This window comes from Aristolochia californica, unplaced genomic scaffold (genome assembly GCF_029961685.1).
Source record: "Aristolochia californica isolate CCGP_79_NKW_82.1479 unplaced genomic scaffold, dmAriCali1.0.hap1 SCAF_13, whole genome shotgun sequence".
NCBI classification, from domain to species: Eukaryota; Viridiplantae; Streptophyta; class Magnoliopsida; order Piperales; family Aristolochiaceae; genus Aristolochia; species Aristolochia californica.
The window spans coordinates 4,380,505-4,392,764 of NW_027181804.1; the positions used below are offsets into that span (position 1 = coordinate 4,380,505).

Sequence of the window (12,260 nt, forward strand, 5' to 3'; positions counted from 1 at the left end):
GCTAGGTTGATTAGACTAATCGGATCGACGTTTTTTTGGAGATGAGGCCGTGAAACATTCTATTTCTAGAATCTGGTTTTTGCGTCTTCTCAACAGCTTTCTTTCTATTTGATCAGTCTAATCTTCTGAACTGACTGCCAAACCTTGCTTTTCCAGGGTTTATGCCTTCATGGGGTAGAAGCTGCTCCCAATCTTTTTTAATTGCTTGACAGAGGGTGAATGAGATCCATTCACTTAGCCTCAGAAACACTTCCGTTTCAATAGATCTTGACTCTCCAATACGAAACAAAAGAAATTTAACAGAAAAGCGCATTAAAACAGGCTAATTTAGAAAATAAGTTCTATTAATATATCATAATTCTATAATATTTGTCCAAATCCACTAATCACTATAATGATGGCCGAAAAGGGGCCCCATACTTCTCTATCTGGTGATAATCATGCGGTGCTGATAAGCTCGTCTTGCACTGTCTTTTCAATTTTCATTTTATGTTATCGTTTTGCTTTGCAGTATTAGATAATCTGTGCAGCTTAAAACAAATGCGAAAAAGGGTAGCGCTGAAAGCTCCAAGACGCATAAATAAGAGGCCGGCAACCCAGCTTTACAGCCGAGAACAAGGGATATTGTAGAAAAACCTGTAATCTTCTCCAACAAGTCTTTGCCTGAGACATGAATCATGTGCCAAGGCCCCATGTTCATGTTGAATAACTTAAACTGAGTTATTATTTTAAGACCCTAAAGACAATGCCTGTGGCTAGCCTTTTTGTCCCCAGCAAAAAGGTTCATGGTGGAGACTAGCGTGTATAGATGCTGAACCTCACTCATGGCTGTTCTCTACTGGTACTTTAATGGATATAGCCCAGTTGCTACTGTAACTCTAATTTTCAGAACCCAGTTTCAGGTAAAAGCGATCCAAAGGTTCTCCTCGCCAGAAAATTCGATTGGAATAATAGCTTTGGTAGAGGAATGGGAGAGCAAGTAGTAGTGTTGTGTTTTTCAAAGATGGCGAAAAGGAGATTTTTAGAATATTTTTTCCCCTGGACTTTGCATCCAAAGCTCTTCTTTTCCTTGTAACATAATTGATATTCTGATTGTGAGTGTCAGCCATCGTATAGTGACCCACATTTCAAGCATTAAGACGGGGATGGAGATACCATTCTTTAAACAGGGATTTGTTTTTTTTTTTTTTTTAGGGAGAGATGAGGAGCACAAGGGAAGTAACTACAACTACATGGAACGTGGAATAGAATATTACAAAGAGATCACACAAGCTCTCAAGGAAGCGATGCCTTGGGGAATATCTGCTAGCTTCTGTGTTCATCTTCTCCCTCTAGTGTTGCTTGCTTTTATATAATGAGAGCTCCCGCGGGCATGGCAACAGCTACAGAGAGAACATTGGACTCCTTTCTTAACTCCATCTACAGCTACTCTTTCTTTCGCAATCGAAGAACAACAACAGCAGCAGCAACAACATGCCCAAAGGACGCCCTCTTGCGTTACAGGTTCTCTTTCATCGATCCTTCAAGTGTTTGTGTTTTTGTTCCGCTGAGGTATCTTGTTTAGTTGCAGGAACTTGGCTCTATTTTAACCTGAAAAAGAAGGAGACAAGTAAAATAGAGAGAGAAAAAGATAGACCCTGAGCTTCAAGCTTGCTCTTGGATTTTATTTCCTTCCTATATATATTATCGGTTTTCATTACCAGCTCATAGAGAAGGATTACCGGACGAAGCCCCATGTCTTCCAAGCAAAACTATACCAATTAAGCTACTTCCTTTCCAAGATAAATCGCTTCCGTGGCTAGCTCTTTTCGTGCTACTGAACTACCCCAAAAACCACAGAAAGACAGAGATGAAGCAAAAAAAAAACTAGACGAGAACCCCTTCCTGACGCTAAAAACTGAAAACCAATGAGAGAAACACATGAAAAAACAAACAAACCCATATCTTTCTAACGCATAAATTACATTGATGTACGTGGTTCTTTCCAGACAGTCGACCTGAAGGTGAGGATGTGCTGTACGGGCTGCGAACGGGTCGTCCGGGACGCCATACTCAAGCTCAGAGGTAGGTTTTTTTTTTTTTCCTCTCCTAGGGTGCAATGCTATAAAAACTTGCGATCCAGGTCAGTAACCGAACGGAGGAGAAATTGAATATAATGAACATGGCAGGAGTTGATTCAGTGGAAATAAACCTGGAGCTGGAGAAGGTGTCAGTAACAGGGTACGTGGACCGGAACAAGGTGCTGAAGGCGGTGCGTCGGAGCGGCAAGAGAACCGAGTTCTGGCCCAACCCTGACATCCCTCTCTACTTCACATCCACCTCCAACTACTTCAAGGACACAACGACGGAGTACAAGGAAAGCTACAACTACTGGAGGCACGGGTACAACGGCGACCAGCACGGGATCGTTCCGGTGACTCACAGGGGAGACGATAAGGTGAGTAACATGTTTAATGATGATAACGTGAACGCGTGCTGCGTCATGTAGCTGTAGTTGGATCCTTAGGGGTCTTGGAAGAAGTGGTAGCGTGCTTTTTTCTTCTTGCAGGGTGCAAAGGGAGGAGGTTTTATATAATTAGTTCTAGTTTTGAAAGCTGCATCTCTGTACCGCTACCAAAATCAGGCGATATTATGGGATGGTTACTGTATATGCCTTGTTAATTAGCTTCATAAAAATAAGCATCAACACGTTAAAAAATGGTCCCCGGGAGTAAGGGTGACATCAAGTCATGCCAAACTCGAACATATGCACCAAAATCAGGTGATATTATGGGATGGTTACTGTATATGCCTTGTCAATTAGCTTCATAAAAATATGCATCAACACGTTGAAATATGGTCCCTAAAAGTAAGGGTGACATCAAGTCAAGCCAAGCTCGAACATATGCACCAAAATCAGGTGATATTATGGGATGGTTATTGCATATGCTTTGTTAATTAGTTTCATAAAAATATGCATCAACACATTGAAATATGGTCCCAGAAAGTAAGGGTGGCATCGAGTCGAGTTAAACTTGAACCTACATATGTTTGAGTTTGGATTGATCTAAATACTTCGAACTGAGTTCGAAGAGCCTAAAATTGGAATCGAGTTCGAACCCAAAATTTTTAATTGAGTTTGAGGCAGAGCATGAGCCGGGTTTGAGCTCCAACCTAAATCTAAAATCTCAAAAGAAAAATTATAAAAAAAAATAAAAAAAATATTGTGGTGACCTTGGTACCATTGACATGTAAGGTATCACAGAAGAGACCAAGACTATGCAGTGGAGCATGCTAATGTATAATAATCAGCTTAATAGACCCAAAAAAAAAGAGCAAACACTTCCATCATTAGATGTTGAGAGACCTAAAATAGTTGAACGATCGATTGTCTTTGAGATTTGAGGTAAACAAGAGTAACTATCAATCAACTAAAGAGGGAATTAACAAGAGCAATTAGAGTAAAGAGTATTATTTGCAAAAGAAATTATGCTAATGAGTCAACCCACAAGTTAACAAGCCGAGTTTGAAAATTTTTGAATGAGTTTCTTTTCAATCCAAGCTCGAACGGTTTGTGAGCTAGTTTGGCTTAGTGCCCACCTCTAAGAGCGATGCGAGTCACATATAGAGATCATTGATAAAAAACTTAGAGAAATCGGTCCTCTGAATTGTGGTATTCTAAGATCTATTAGGATTAAAAAAAGTTATGTTTTTATTAATGTATGCTTTAGTAGTAAACAAATAGCATAGAGAGCATTTTGCATTAATGGAGATCATTAGGTCTGACTAGAGCAATTCGAGTCTGATTCAGTCGAACCTGGATACATAGTAAAATGAAAAAAAAAATCGATCTCTACATTTGGCGGTGACAGGCCAGTCACCCAACTCCAAAGAATTACAAGGAAATTCCCCCTCCCCAAACAAGAAAATGTTCTAAAAATTAGAAACAAAAGACACTACAGTTATCGAATTTGACCTCTTCACAGAATCACCGCAGCTTTCTCCTTGGAAACTACCGGATCCCGCCGAGCTATCAACGGCTCATAATGGTCTGCCCCGCCCCCACACCAATCTGCAATTCAAGACGATTTATTTTAATTATAGTTATTATTGTCAAATTTTAAAAATAAAATTGCAATTTCTTGTAATTAAATACTGACCCGTGCCCCTCATTAAGAGAAAAACTGGGGTCTCTAAAATCTGTCCACGTGGCTGATGCGGCAAGAAAAAGAGGGTCCCATCCTCATCTGACGATCCATCTGAACAGTGCGCTTGGACCTTTAATTGAGAGATTTTTAAAAAAAAAAACGTTAATTAAATAAAAAAAGGGTTAATGAACTCGAAAGTGATTAACGTAAAGAGCGTTTACATCGTACCACAAAAAACTCTCTGTGGAACTCGGTGGCCAGAGCTTCAATGGCGATATCGTCTCCGAAGGCGGCGGCTTTGCCGTTACGGTTCTCGTCTACAGATAAGAGGCCCGCTTCCGTGTAATTTAACGACACGATGTCGTATTCATCGTCAGGATTGCACGTTATGGACATGTATTTCGCCCAGGTGTTGCCGTTCTCCACCTGAAGGCATCTGTCTTTGTAAATGCTCTCCGCAGCGGCTTCTCTGGAGATAAGCCAGATTTTTAGAATTAAGGGATGGACGATGATTTGAACAATATTTTTGGTAAAATAGGAATTGATACAGAGAATAAATGGGAAAACAGATATTGGAACCGCGAATATGGAAAATCCAGATCAAAGCGTGCAGCATTGAAAAATCGGACAAGGAACACAATTTTCTGCAAGCTGCAGGGATAAGAATGAAGGAACCCGAGATCTACTAGTAAACCAACCTGGAAAGGCCTGCACGAACCAATTCATCAATGGACGCATCGTAACTCGCTCGTTCACTCTTCAAAGCCAAGAGCTTTATCTCCTGGATGAAATGCACGCCCCAACCCAAATCCAGATCTGGGCAATAAAGGTTCCGAATCGCAACGTCTGTCTCTTCTTTCGGAACGATCCCAGCTTCATAATCCTCAAAAAACCTGTTCACAGCTCGCTTTCGAAGATCCGAGGAAGATCCCTTAAGTTTGAGTGCCCTGTTCGCAGCCGAGAAGAGACAGTTCCCGTCGGCACCGACGTCCCCACCATGAAAGAGCAAAAACAGCTCCGTAATAGGTTTCGAAGCATGTTTCCAGAAGACCCCTCGAGTCGTAAGGTTTTTCAGTGCTCGCTTTTGTGGGCTTTGGAGACCTGAGACGAACTCCCAGTCGTCGAGCACTTCTTCGTTGTCGCAGGTGGCTTCACGGGTTTCCCGGGGCCATGAAAGGGGTTGAAGAGGGCTGAGAAGCGACGTCTCCAAGAGCTTTCCCATGGCGGAAGAACGGGGGCGAGGGGGGGAACAGGCGTCAAGCAAAGATGTCTTGTTTTTTGTCTCTCGATCCTGGTCGGTCGGAAACGACTAAAAGATTCTGCATTCGGAGGCTTTTCTGTTTGTTGATTGTGATGGAAAGTAACCGTTGGGACTGGAAGAGGGAGAGGAGTGCAACGGTCGGATTTTGATCCTACGTGTCATGGCTTGCTGAGCTGTATTCCTCTTTGACCACAGTCGGATTAACAATTCTCGCGAATGTTCTTTTTTTTTTCTCCGGCCCAGGCTGGAATCTGAAAATTCACATGGGCTAGAAAATTAGAATTATTATTTTTAACATGGGCCAGACGGCCCAGTCGATTAATGAAAGTCTCCCCCAGAATCGCGTGATGATCGATCGAACGGCCAAGTCATCCGACTCTGACCCCACAGTGAAAGAATGTATGTACGTTTGCATGATTCAACTGTTCCATGGACCCCACTGACAGCAGATCGACATGGCAAACCAGCTACGAATAAGGGTTGCATAAGAAGCAACCGATGGGTCACTAGGTTCGGACCATTCGGTTTTTATGGTTTATTACGTCTAGTCAAGTTAAACAATTAAACGGGGCCTACCAAATGAAGTCTGTGGGGGTCAATATCAGGCCGGCAGTATGGATTAAGGGCCAAATAAGCCACCATTTACAGGGCAGATTAATGTTAATCATGGGGACATGAAGAAGGATTTTCTTGCTAGCATCCAACCTTTCCAGCTCTTGGACCGAGTTGTGGTTTTAGTCTGAGAACTAGTGGGATCCATGTGAAGGTCTCTCTTTTGCACTTTTAATTTCATGTTTTCAGCAAATCTCCTATTAATCATCTCCCTTCTATTCTTCACTTGATTTTTGAAAAGGTTACAAATTCTAAACTTTTACTCTATGGTGTCATATTCATTTATTGGTACTACTAGAAGATTAAGATATAAAACATCACATGATTTGAAAGGATTAGTTAACTTAAATTTATATATGTCTATATCTATTACAGATTTATTTATGTTAAGGATATCAAATTTTACTTGGCCGAAATTAAGTGGACAAAACTCACTTTCACTAGTTAATCTAAAAGATTAAGAAAACCCATTGTAAACTTTTGTAAAATCTTTCTTTCTTGTTTATTTTATACAAGTACATCTATATTTATATTACAAAGATTTACAGGTGATTTAACCGGTCACTCGGATCATCTCCGAAGTTGTTGTTACGGAGGATTTCTTCCTCTGTTTTTACGGATCTGGAAGACAGTCCGATGGAGAAATAATTCCTCCTCTGGAGGATCTCACGCCAACAATCTCCCTCAAGTTGGTATATATAGATTTCTAATGCCCAACATGTCAAGTGAGTTGAAGAAATTTTTACTACATTTACGTATGTCTGCCAACTGGTCTTCAGATTTAACAGACGAAATTCGAATTATCTTTGCCTCAAGGTTTTGCTTGATAAAGTGTCGATCTACTTGCACATATTTAGTCTGATCATGCTGAACCGGATTATGAGAAATATCAATAGACAACTTGTTATCGTAGAATAAGTCCATCTCACAATTTGGGCCAAAACCAATTTCGGTTAATAATCTTCAAAGCCAGAGAAGCTCACAAAAACCTTTAGCCGTCCCACGAAACTAATCTTCAACACTGGATAACGCTACCACCTTTTGTTTCTTACTTCTCCAAGTAACTAGGTTCCCTCCAACAAACGTAAAATAGCTTGAGGTAGATCTTCTATCTGAAATATTCCCCGCCCAATCGTCATCTGTATATCCTTCAACCCTTTAGGTGATGGTTTCTTGAGAACACGAGTCTTTTCCTAGGGGAAGACTTTAGGTATCGAAGAATTTGATTCATAACATTCATATGATCTTCACTTGGATAATGCTTGAGTTGGATTACTACACTTACTACATAGGTGATATCAGGTCATGTATGGGATAGATAAATAAGTTTTCCAACCAACCATTGGTATCTTCTTTTGTCTGTTGGCACTTAGTCTAAGTATTCTCCATGCTTGTGATTTAGGATTATTGGAGTATCTGCAGGCTTACACACCAATAGTCCAACTTCTGATAATAGATCTAAGATATATTTTCGTTGGAAAATGAATATGCCTTGTTTGGACCTAGCAACTTCGATTCCCATAAAATATTCGAGTCCTCCCAAAATTTTCATCTCAAATTTTGTTGCCAATTGCTCTTGAAGTCTTGCTTTTTCTTCTGGATCATCTCCTATAAGGATCATGTCGTCTACATACCCTATCGAAGTTGTTTCTTTACCTTGTCGATGCTTTAAGAATAGTGTATGATCTGAGTTACTTTTTTTAAAACCATATTTCCGCATTGCCAAACTCAAACTCCCAAACCACACTTACGAGATTGCTTCAAGCCATATAGAGTTCGCTGGAGTTTGGAGACCGTCCTTGCTTCTACATTTACTATTTATCCTGGAGGAACATCCATGTAGATTTCTTCTTTAAGATCTCCATGGAGAAAATCATTTTTAACATTAAATTGGTGTTGTGGCTAGTCAAGATTAGTTGCAAAAGAAAATAAAACTCTAATAATATTCAATTTGGCCATCGGTGAGAATGTCTCTTGATAATCCACGCCATATGTTTGTGTATATCTTTTTATTACTAGCCTTGCCATGTACCATTCATCTGCTCCATCAGATATGTATTTGATGGACAATACCCATTTACACCTCACTGTTCTTGTACCTTCAAGTAAAGAAGCAAGACTCCATGTCTCATTTTTCATTAATGCCTTTATTTCTTCCTTCATGGCTTGAGCGCACCTAGGGTCTTTCAGAGTTTCATCAACACTTGTGGGAACCTAGTGTGAAGAAAGTTCATTTACAAACTTCTTGAGGGGTTCAAACAGTTCTTTTGTAGACACATAATTGGCAATAGGATATTTCTATTTTTTTCCTTCACTTCAGGGGAATATCTGTTTGGTGGTTTGCCTTGATTACGCGTGACATGTAATTTATAGACAACATGAGTAGCCATATCATTAGAATTTTGAGGTGTGACAATATTACTTACCTTAATGATATTCTCAGGAGATGAGTCGTTGGACACTGAGGGGAAGAGGGGTATTGCTTCATCAATTTATGAGGATGTCTTCTCTAGATATGGTTCCACAGTGGTCGTTATATTAATGTCCTTGAACCAGTCAAATGTCATCCAATTCAACTCTTCTTTCTCGTGTCTCCCCCTGAAGAAAATATTAGATGTAGTAGATGAGTAGAAAGTTTTTCTTTCAAGGAATGTGACATTCATAGTTACATATGTGTGCCGAGTAGTTGGATCGTAGCAGCGGTACCCTTTTTGATGGACTGCATATCCCAAAAATAGACACCAAATGGCACACGGATCAAGCTTCGAGTGTTGGTTTTTGTGGAGATTAATGAACACAACGCAACCAAAAATTCGAGGGGGGAGCATCAGCACCGAGGGTAATGAAACATAGTTTGGCAGGCCCTGTAGGGGAGTCTTAAACTCAAGAAATTTGGAAGACATGTGGTTAGTCAGGTGGACAACCGTAGTAACAGCATCAGACCAATGATGGCTAGGCACTTGGGCCCAAGTAAAAGAGCCTGAGTTGTTTCAAGAATGTAATGATTTTTCCTCTGCAATACCATTTTGTTGAGGAGTTTGGGGGCATGAGGTTTCATGAATCAGTCTATGGTGATGGAAATAATCACAGAACTGATGATTCACATATTCTCCACCATTATTAGATTGAAGAATTCGAATGTTGGTGGAAAACTGAGTTTGGATCATCTTATGAAAGGATTGAAAGGTTTGAAGGTCCTCATCTTTGTGTTTCAACAAGTAAAGATAATGATAGAGATAAAGATAAGTAGTCATTGAATTAAAGACAAACTCAAATTGTAGAGTTGTAATAAGTTAATGTCTATGTTGTAACTCTATAAATAGTATATACCTGATCAATAATAATTACGGTAATTTTATTTTACATTCCTATATTCTACAACGAGTAGTGTATTAGATAATGGTAGGGCTGGTGATAACATCACTGTTCTAGCCCCTGTTATCGGAGAGATAACTCCATTAGCATTGGCAATGCTAGTCCACCAGTAAGGAAATGTTTGAAAAAAATCATTCGCATCAAATGTCATATAGTCCGTTGCTCCTGAATCAAGTGTCCAAGTGCTGCAATCAGCCTTTCTATTAGATCCAAGGAGAACATTACTTGGAGTAGAATTTGAACTGTTGGCTGGAATAAGGGAAAGATGCGGCCCTGCTGCAGCCATTGCAAGCTTATCCGTGCCTTCATTATTTCCACCTACATCCCGACACTTTCTAGCTTGGAGTTCATGCCACCAATCACGATATCCGTGTAGTTTGAAGCAGGTCTCACGGTTATGCTTCACATTCCCACTATGAGAATATCTAGTTCCATCATGATTTGGAGTGACTTGTGATTTGGAGTTGGAACCAGATTTGCCACCATGCAGAGAGATAGACGCAGAGTATCCTGGAGGGTGCAAACCATATTTGATGCTTTTAGATGCCAGAATTGCTCATGGAGAATCATTAGAACTACCAATCGTCATCATTGTTTGACGAACAACCTCTCTGCGGACGTGATTGTAGGCTTGCTCCACGGTTGGAAAAGGTTGTATATGAAGAATATCACTTCAGATATGATCTAGGCGAGAACACATATACCCGCTTTTCTTGAACTAAGGTATTATACCATTGTATATCAGTTGAACACTCTGTCAGATTTAGTATTTCAAGCCAGAGGCCTTGGTGATTACCCATTTATAAGTACATCCATATATATATATATATATATATATATATATACAAAGATTTGCAGGTGATTTAACTTGTCTCTCGGATCATCTCTGAAGTTGTTGTTACGAAATGCTTCTTCCTCTGTTTTTATGAATCTTTAAGACAGTTCGATGGAGGAAGAAGTCTTCCTCTGGAGGATCTCACACCAACACCCACTTCTCAACCTCTTCGTCTCTCCGGACTAGAAATTTCTTTCTCCTCCTTTCTTGCATCTAAACCTATACAAAGGTGAGGAGGTCCCACCTTCTCAATCCTCTTCAAAGTAGTGCCCTCCAAAGAGAGAGTATAACGCCTCCAATCTTTAAAAATTTACTGTCTAATTTTTTATAAAAAATTACAAGAATTATATGTCTAATATATATATAACATAGAAATTGTGTTTGAAAATGCAATTGTATAATTTTAAAACAAAACCAGTTATATAGATGACAAGTATGAACTCCCTGCTTTTGTGACCCAACTAGGAAAACGTTTAAAAAAGAATTACAAAAATAAAGTTTCACTCTTCAAAAGGCCATATTCTCCCCCCTATCAACAAAAGCTTTCACAGAAGTATTTTTTCCTCTTTAAAAAAAATTATCACATAGTCAATGTTCAACAGATTATGGGTCGTCAATTATGTGTTCTACCACATTTTGGACTGATAGAAGAAGTAAAAGAGTTTTAGAAGTAAATAAACCAGTCTGTTAGAGACAGTTCTCTCTGGTCTATATATGCTCACTTTGATCTTTTGGAGAATTTTACAAGAGTTTGTGGAACCTTCTATCGTTGAGTTCTTGTGCTTTACTGATCATCTACCACTCGGTTCATCCTGCTTTAAGCAATTAAGGCAGCAACCTTTAACATATGTTGGCGGCAATTATACTGGTATTGTGCTTTTGGGTTAAGCTTATTCGTCACCCAGCTCACGTAAAATCCTTCCATAGGAAACGCCTCTTATACAACAAGAAACAAACTTGCCTTTGTTGAAAGGGAGAGTCCATAAATTCAGGCTCCCAAAAGCTCTTGTGCTTTATTGCTCCCTTCAAGCTATTCCTCTTCTTCTTCTTCTTCCTTGGAACCCTCTGTAGCGCTCAATGTTTGGTTGCTTTGGCCAAAGAACAATGCCAACCTACACAAGCCCTCTCTCTGTAAGTACAAAAAGACCATCTACTCTCGGTTTTCGTTCAAGGCCTCAACTCTCACGATCATTTTACTTGAAGAATATTCACAATTTTTTTTTACAGATTGTGGAGCTAAAAGTTCATATGGACTGCATCGGGTGCGAGGAAAGGGTTCGAAAAGCAATCTCCGAGTTGGATGGTACGTCCCTGTTGTAATACAAATTGGAAAATGCTTCATAATATAATCTTTAGTTATAGTGAAGTGAGATATCATTCGTTCAATTCCCAGGGGTTGACAGTATAGACATTAACATGAAGCAGCAAAAGGTGACTGTTACTGGATATGTGGACCAGAAGAAGGTTCTCAAGGTAGTGAGGAGAGCCGGGAAGAAGGCCGAGTACTGGCCTTCCCCATACGACTCCCAGTACTACCCCTATATCGACGAGTATCACGACAATCCCACGTTCACTTCAACCTATAATTACTACAGGCATGGATGTAATCTGGAGTATGGCGATTTTCCAGACATGCCTTACTCTCATATAATAGACGATCATATGATTGCTGTCTTCAATGATGAAAATGTCCATGCATGTAACATTATGTGATGAAATTCCTTTTTGTATATGATCTTGGATATATGCCAGCCAAGATGCCCACCCTTTATACAAAACAACCACGGTTCATTTTCCAGGATGTTTAATTACATGTACCCTCTTTCAAACTTAATTTGTCAGATAAGAGGAAACTGATGCATTAAATTTGAAGCTAATAGTTGTTTTAACAAATTAATAGACTTCAAGTTTTTCCATGCATAAGTAGATAGACAATCCCTCTTAGTTTCAATTTAGGTCGTCCTTTCTTAATCATCTGCATTTAGCCTGTTTAATAGAACAGCCTTAGATGTATCCATGTGGTTGCCTAATTAGCAAATTATAATAAAAT

At 39.6% G+C, this 12,260-nt stretch overlaps 2 protein-coding genes and 1 pseudogene across 2 annotated transcripts; 2 read left to right on the forward strand and 1 right to left on the reverse strand.

Annotated features, from left to right (window-relative positions):
- The first annotated feature begins 1,372 nt into the window (after positions 1–1,372).
- LOC137948996 (heavy metal-associated isoprenylated plant protein 30-like) lies at positions 1,373–2,640 on the forward strand (annotated as a pseudogene).
- Positions 2,641–3,755: 1,115 nt separating this feature from the next.
- On the reverse strand, positions 3,756–5,444 carry LOC137948743 (uncharacterized). The gene is made up of 4 exons (XM_068794901.1): positions 4,826–5,444; positions 4,356–4,596; positions 4,140–4,257; positions 3,756–4,051 (listed from the first exon to the last, which is right to left on the reverse strand). The coding sequence occupies exons 1-4, from the start codon at positions 5,347–5,349 to the stop codon at positions 3,960–3,962; spliced, it is 975 nt and encodes a 324-aa protein (XP_068651002.1). The 5' UTR covers positions 5,350–5,444; the 3' UTR covers positions 3,756–3,959.
- A 5,843-nt stretch (positions 5,445–11,287) lies between these two features.
- On the forward strand, positions 11,288–11,923 carry LOC137947591 (heavy metal-associated isoprenylated plant protein 30-like). The gene is made up of 3 exons (XM_068793399.1): positions 11,288–11,341; positions 11,438–11,513; positions 11,604–11,923. The coding sequence occupies exons 1-3, from the start codon at positions 11,288–11,290 to the stop codon at positions 11,921–11,923; spliced, it is 450 nt and encodes a 149-aa protein (XP_068649500.1).
- Positions 11,924–12,260: the final 337 nt, after the last annotated feature.

Excerpts from the sequence above, each read along its gene's own strand:
- LOC137947591 (XM_068793399.1), top strand. The coding sequence starts at position 11,288 with ATGTTTGGTTGCTTTGGCCAAAGAACAATGCCAACCTACACAAGCCCT. Across the intron at positions 11,342-11,437 it reads CCTACACAAGCCCTCTCTCT|ATTGTGGAGCTAAAAGTTCA; the intron begins GTAAGTACAAAA and ends TTTTTTTTACAG. Across the intron at positions 11,514-11,603 it reads AGCAATCTCCGAGTTGGATG|GGGTTGACAGTATAGACATT; the intron begins GTACGTCCCTGT and ends TTCAATTCCCAG.
- LOC137948743 (XM_068794901.1), bottom strand. The coding sequence starts at position 5,349 with ATGGGAAAGCTCTTGGAGACGTCGCTTCTCAGCCCTCTTCAACCCCTT. Across the intron at positions 4,258-4,355 it reads TCCACAGAGAGTTTTTTGTG|GTCCAAGCGCACTGTTCAGA; the intron begins GTACGATGTAAA and ends TCTCAATTAAAG. Across the intron at positions 4,052-4,139 it reads TCTCTTAATGAGGGGCACGG|ATTGGTGTGGGGGCGGGGCA; the intron begins GTCAGTATTTAA and ends CTTGAATTGCAG.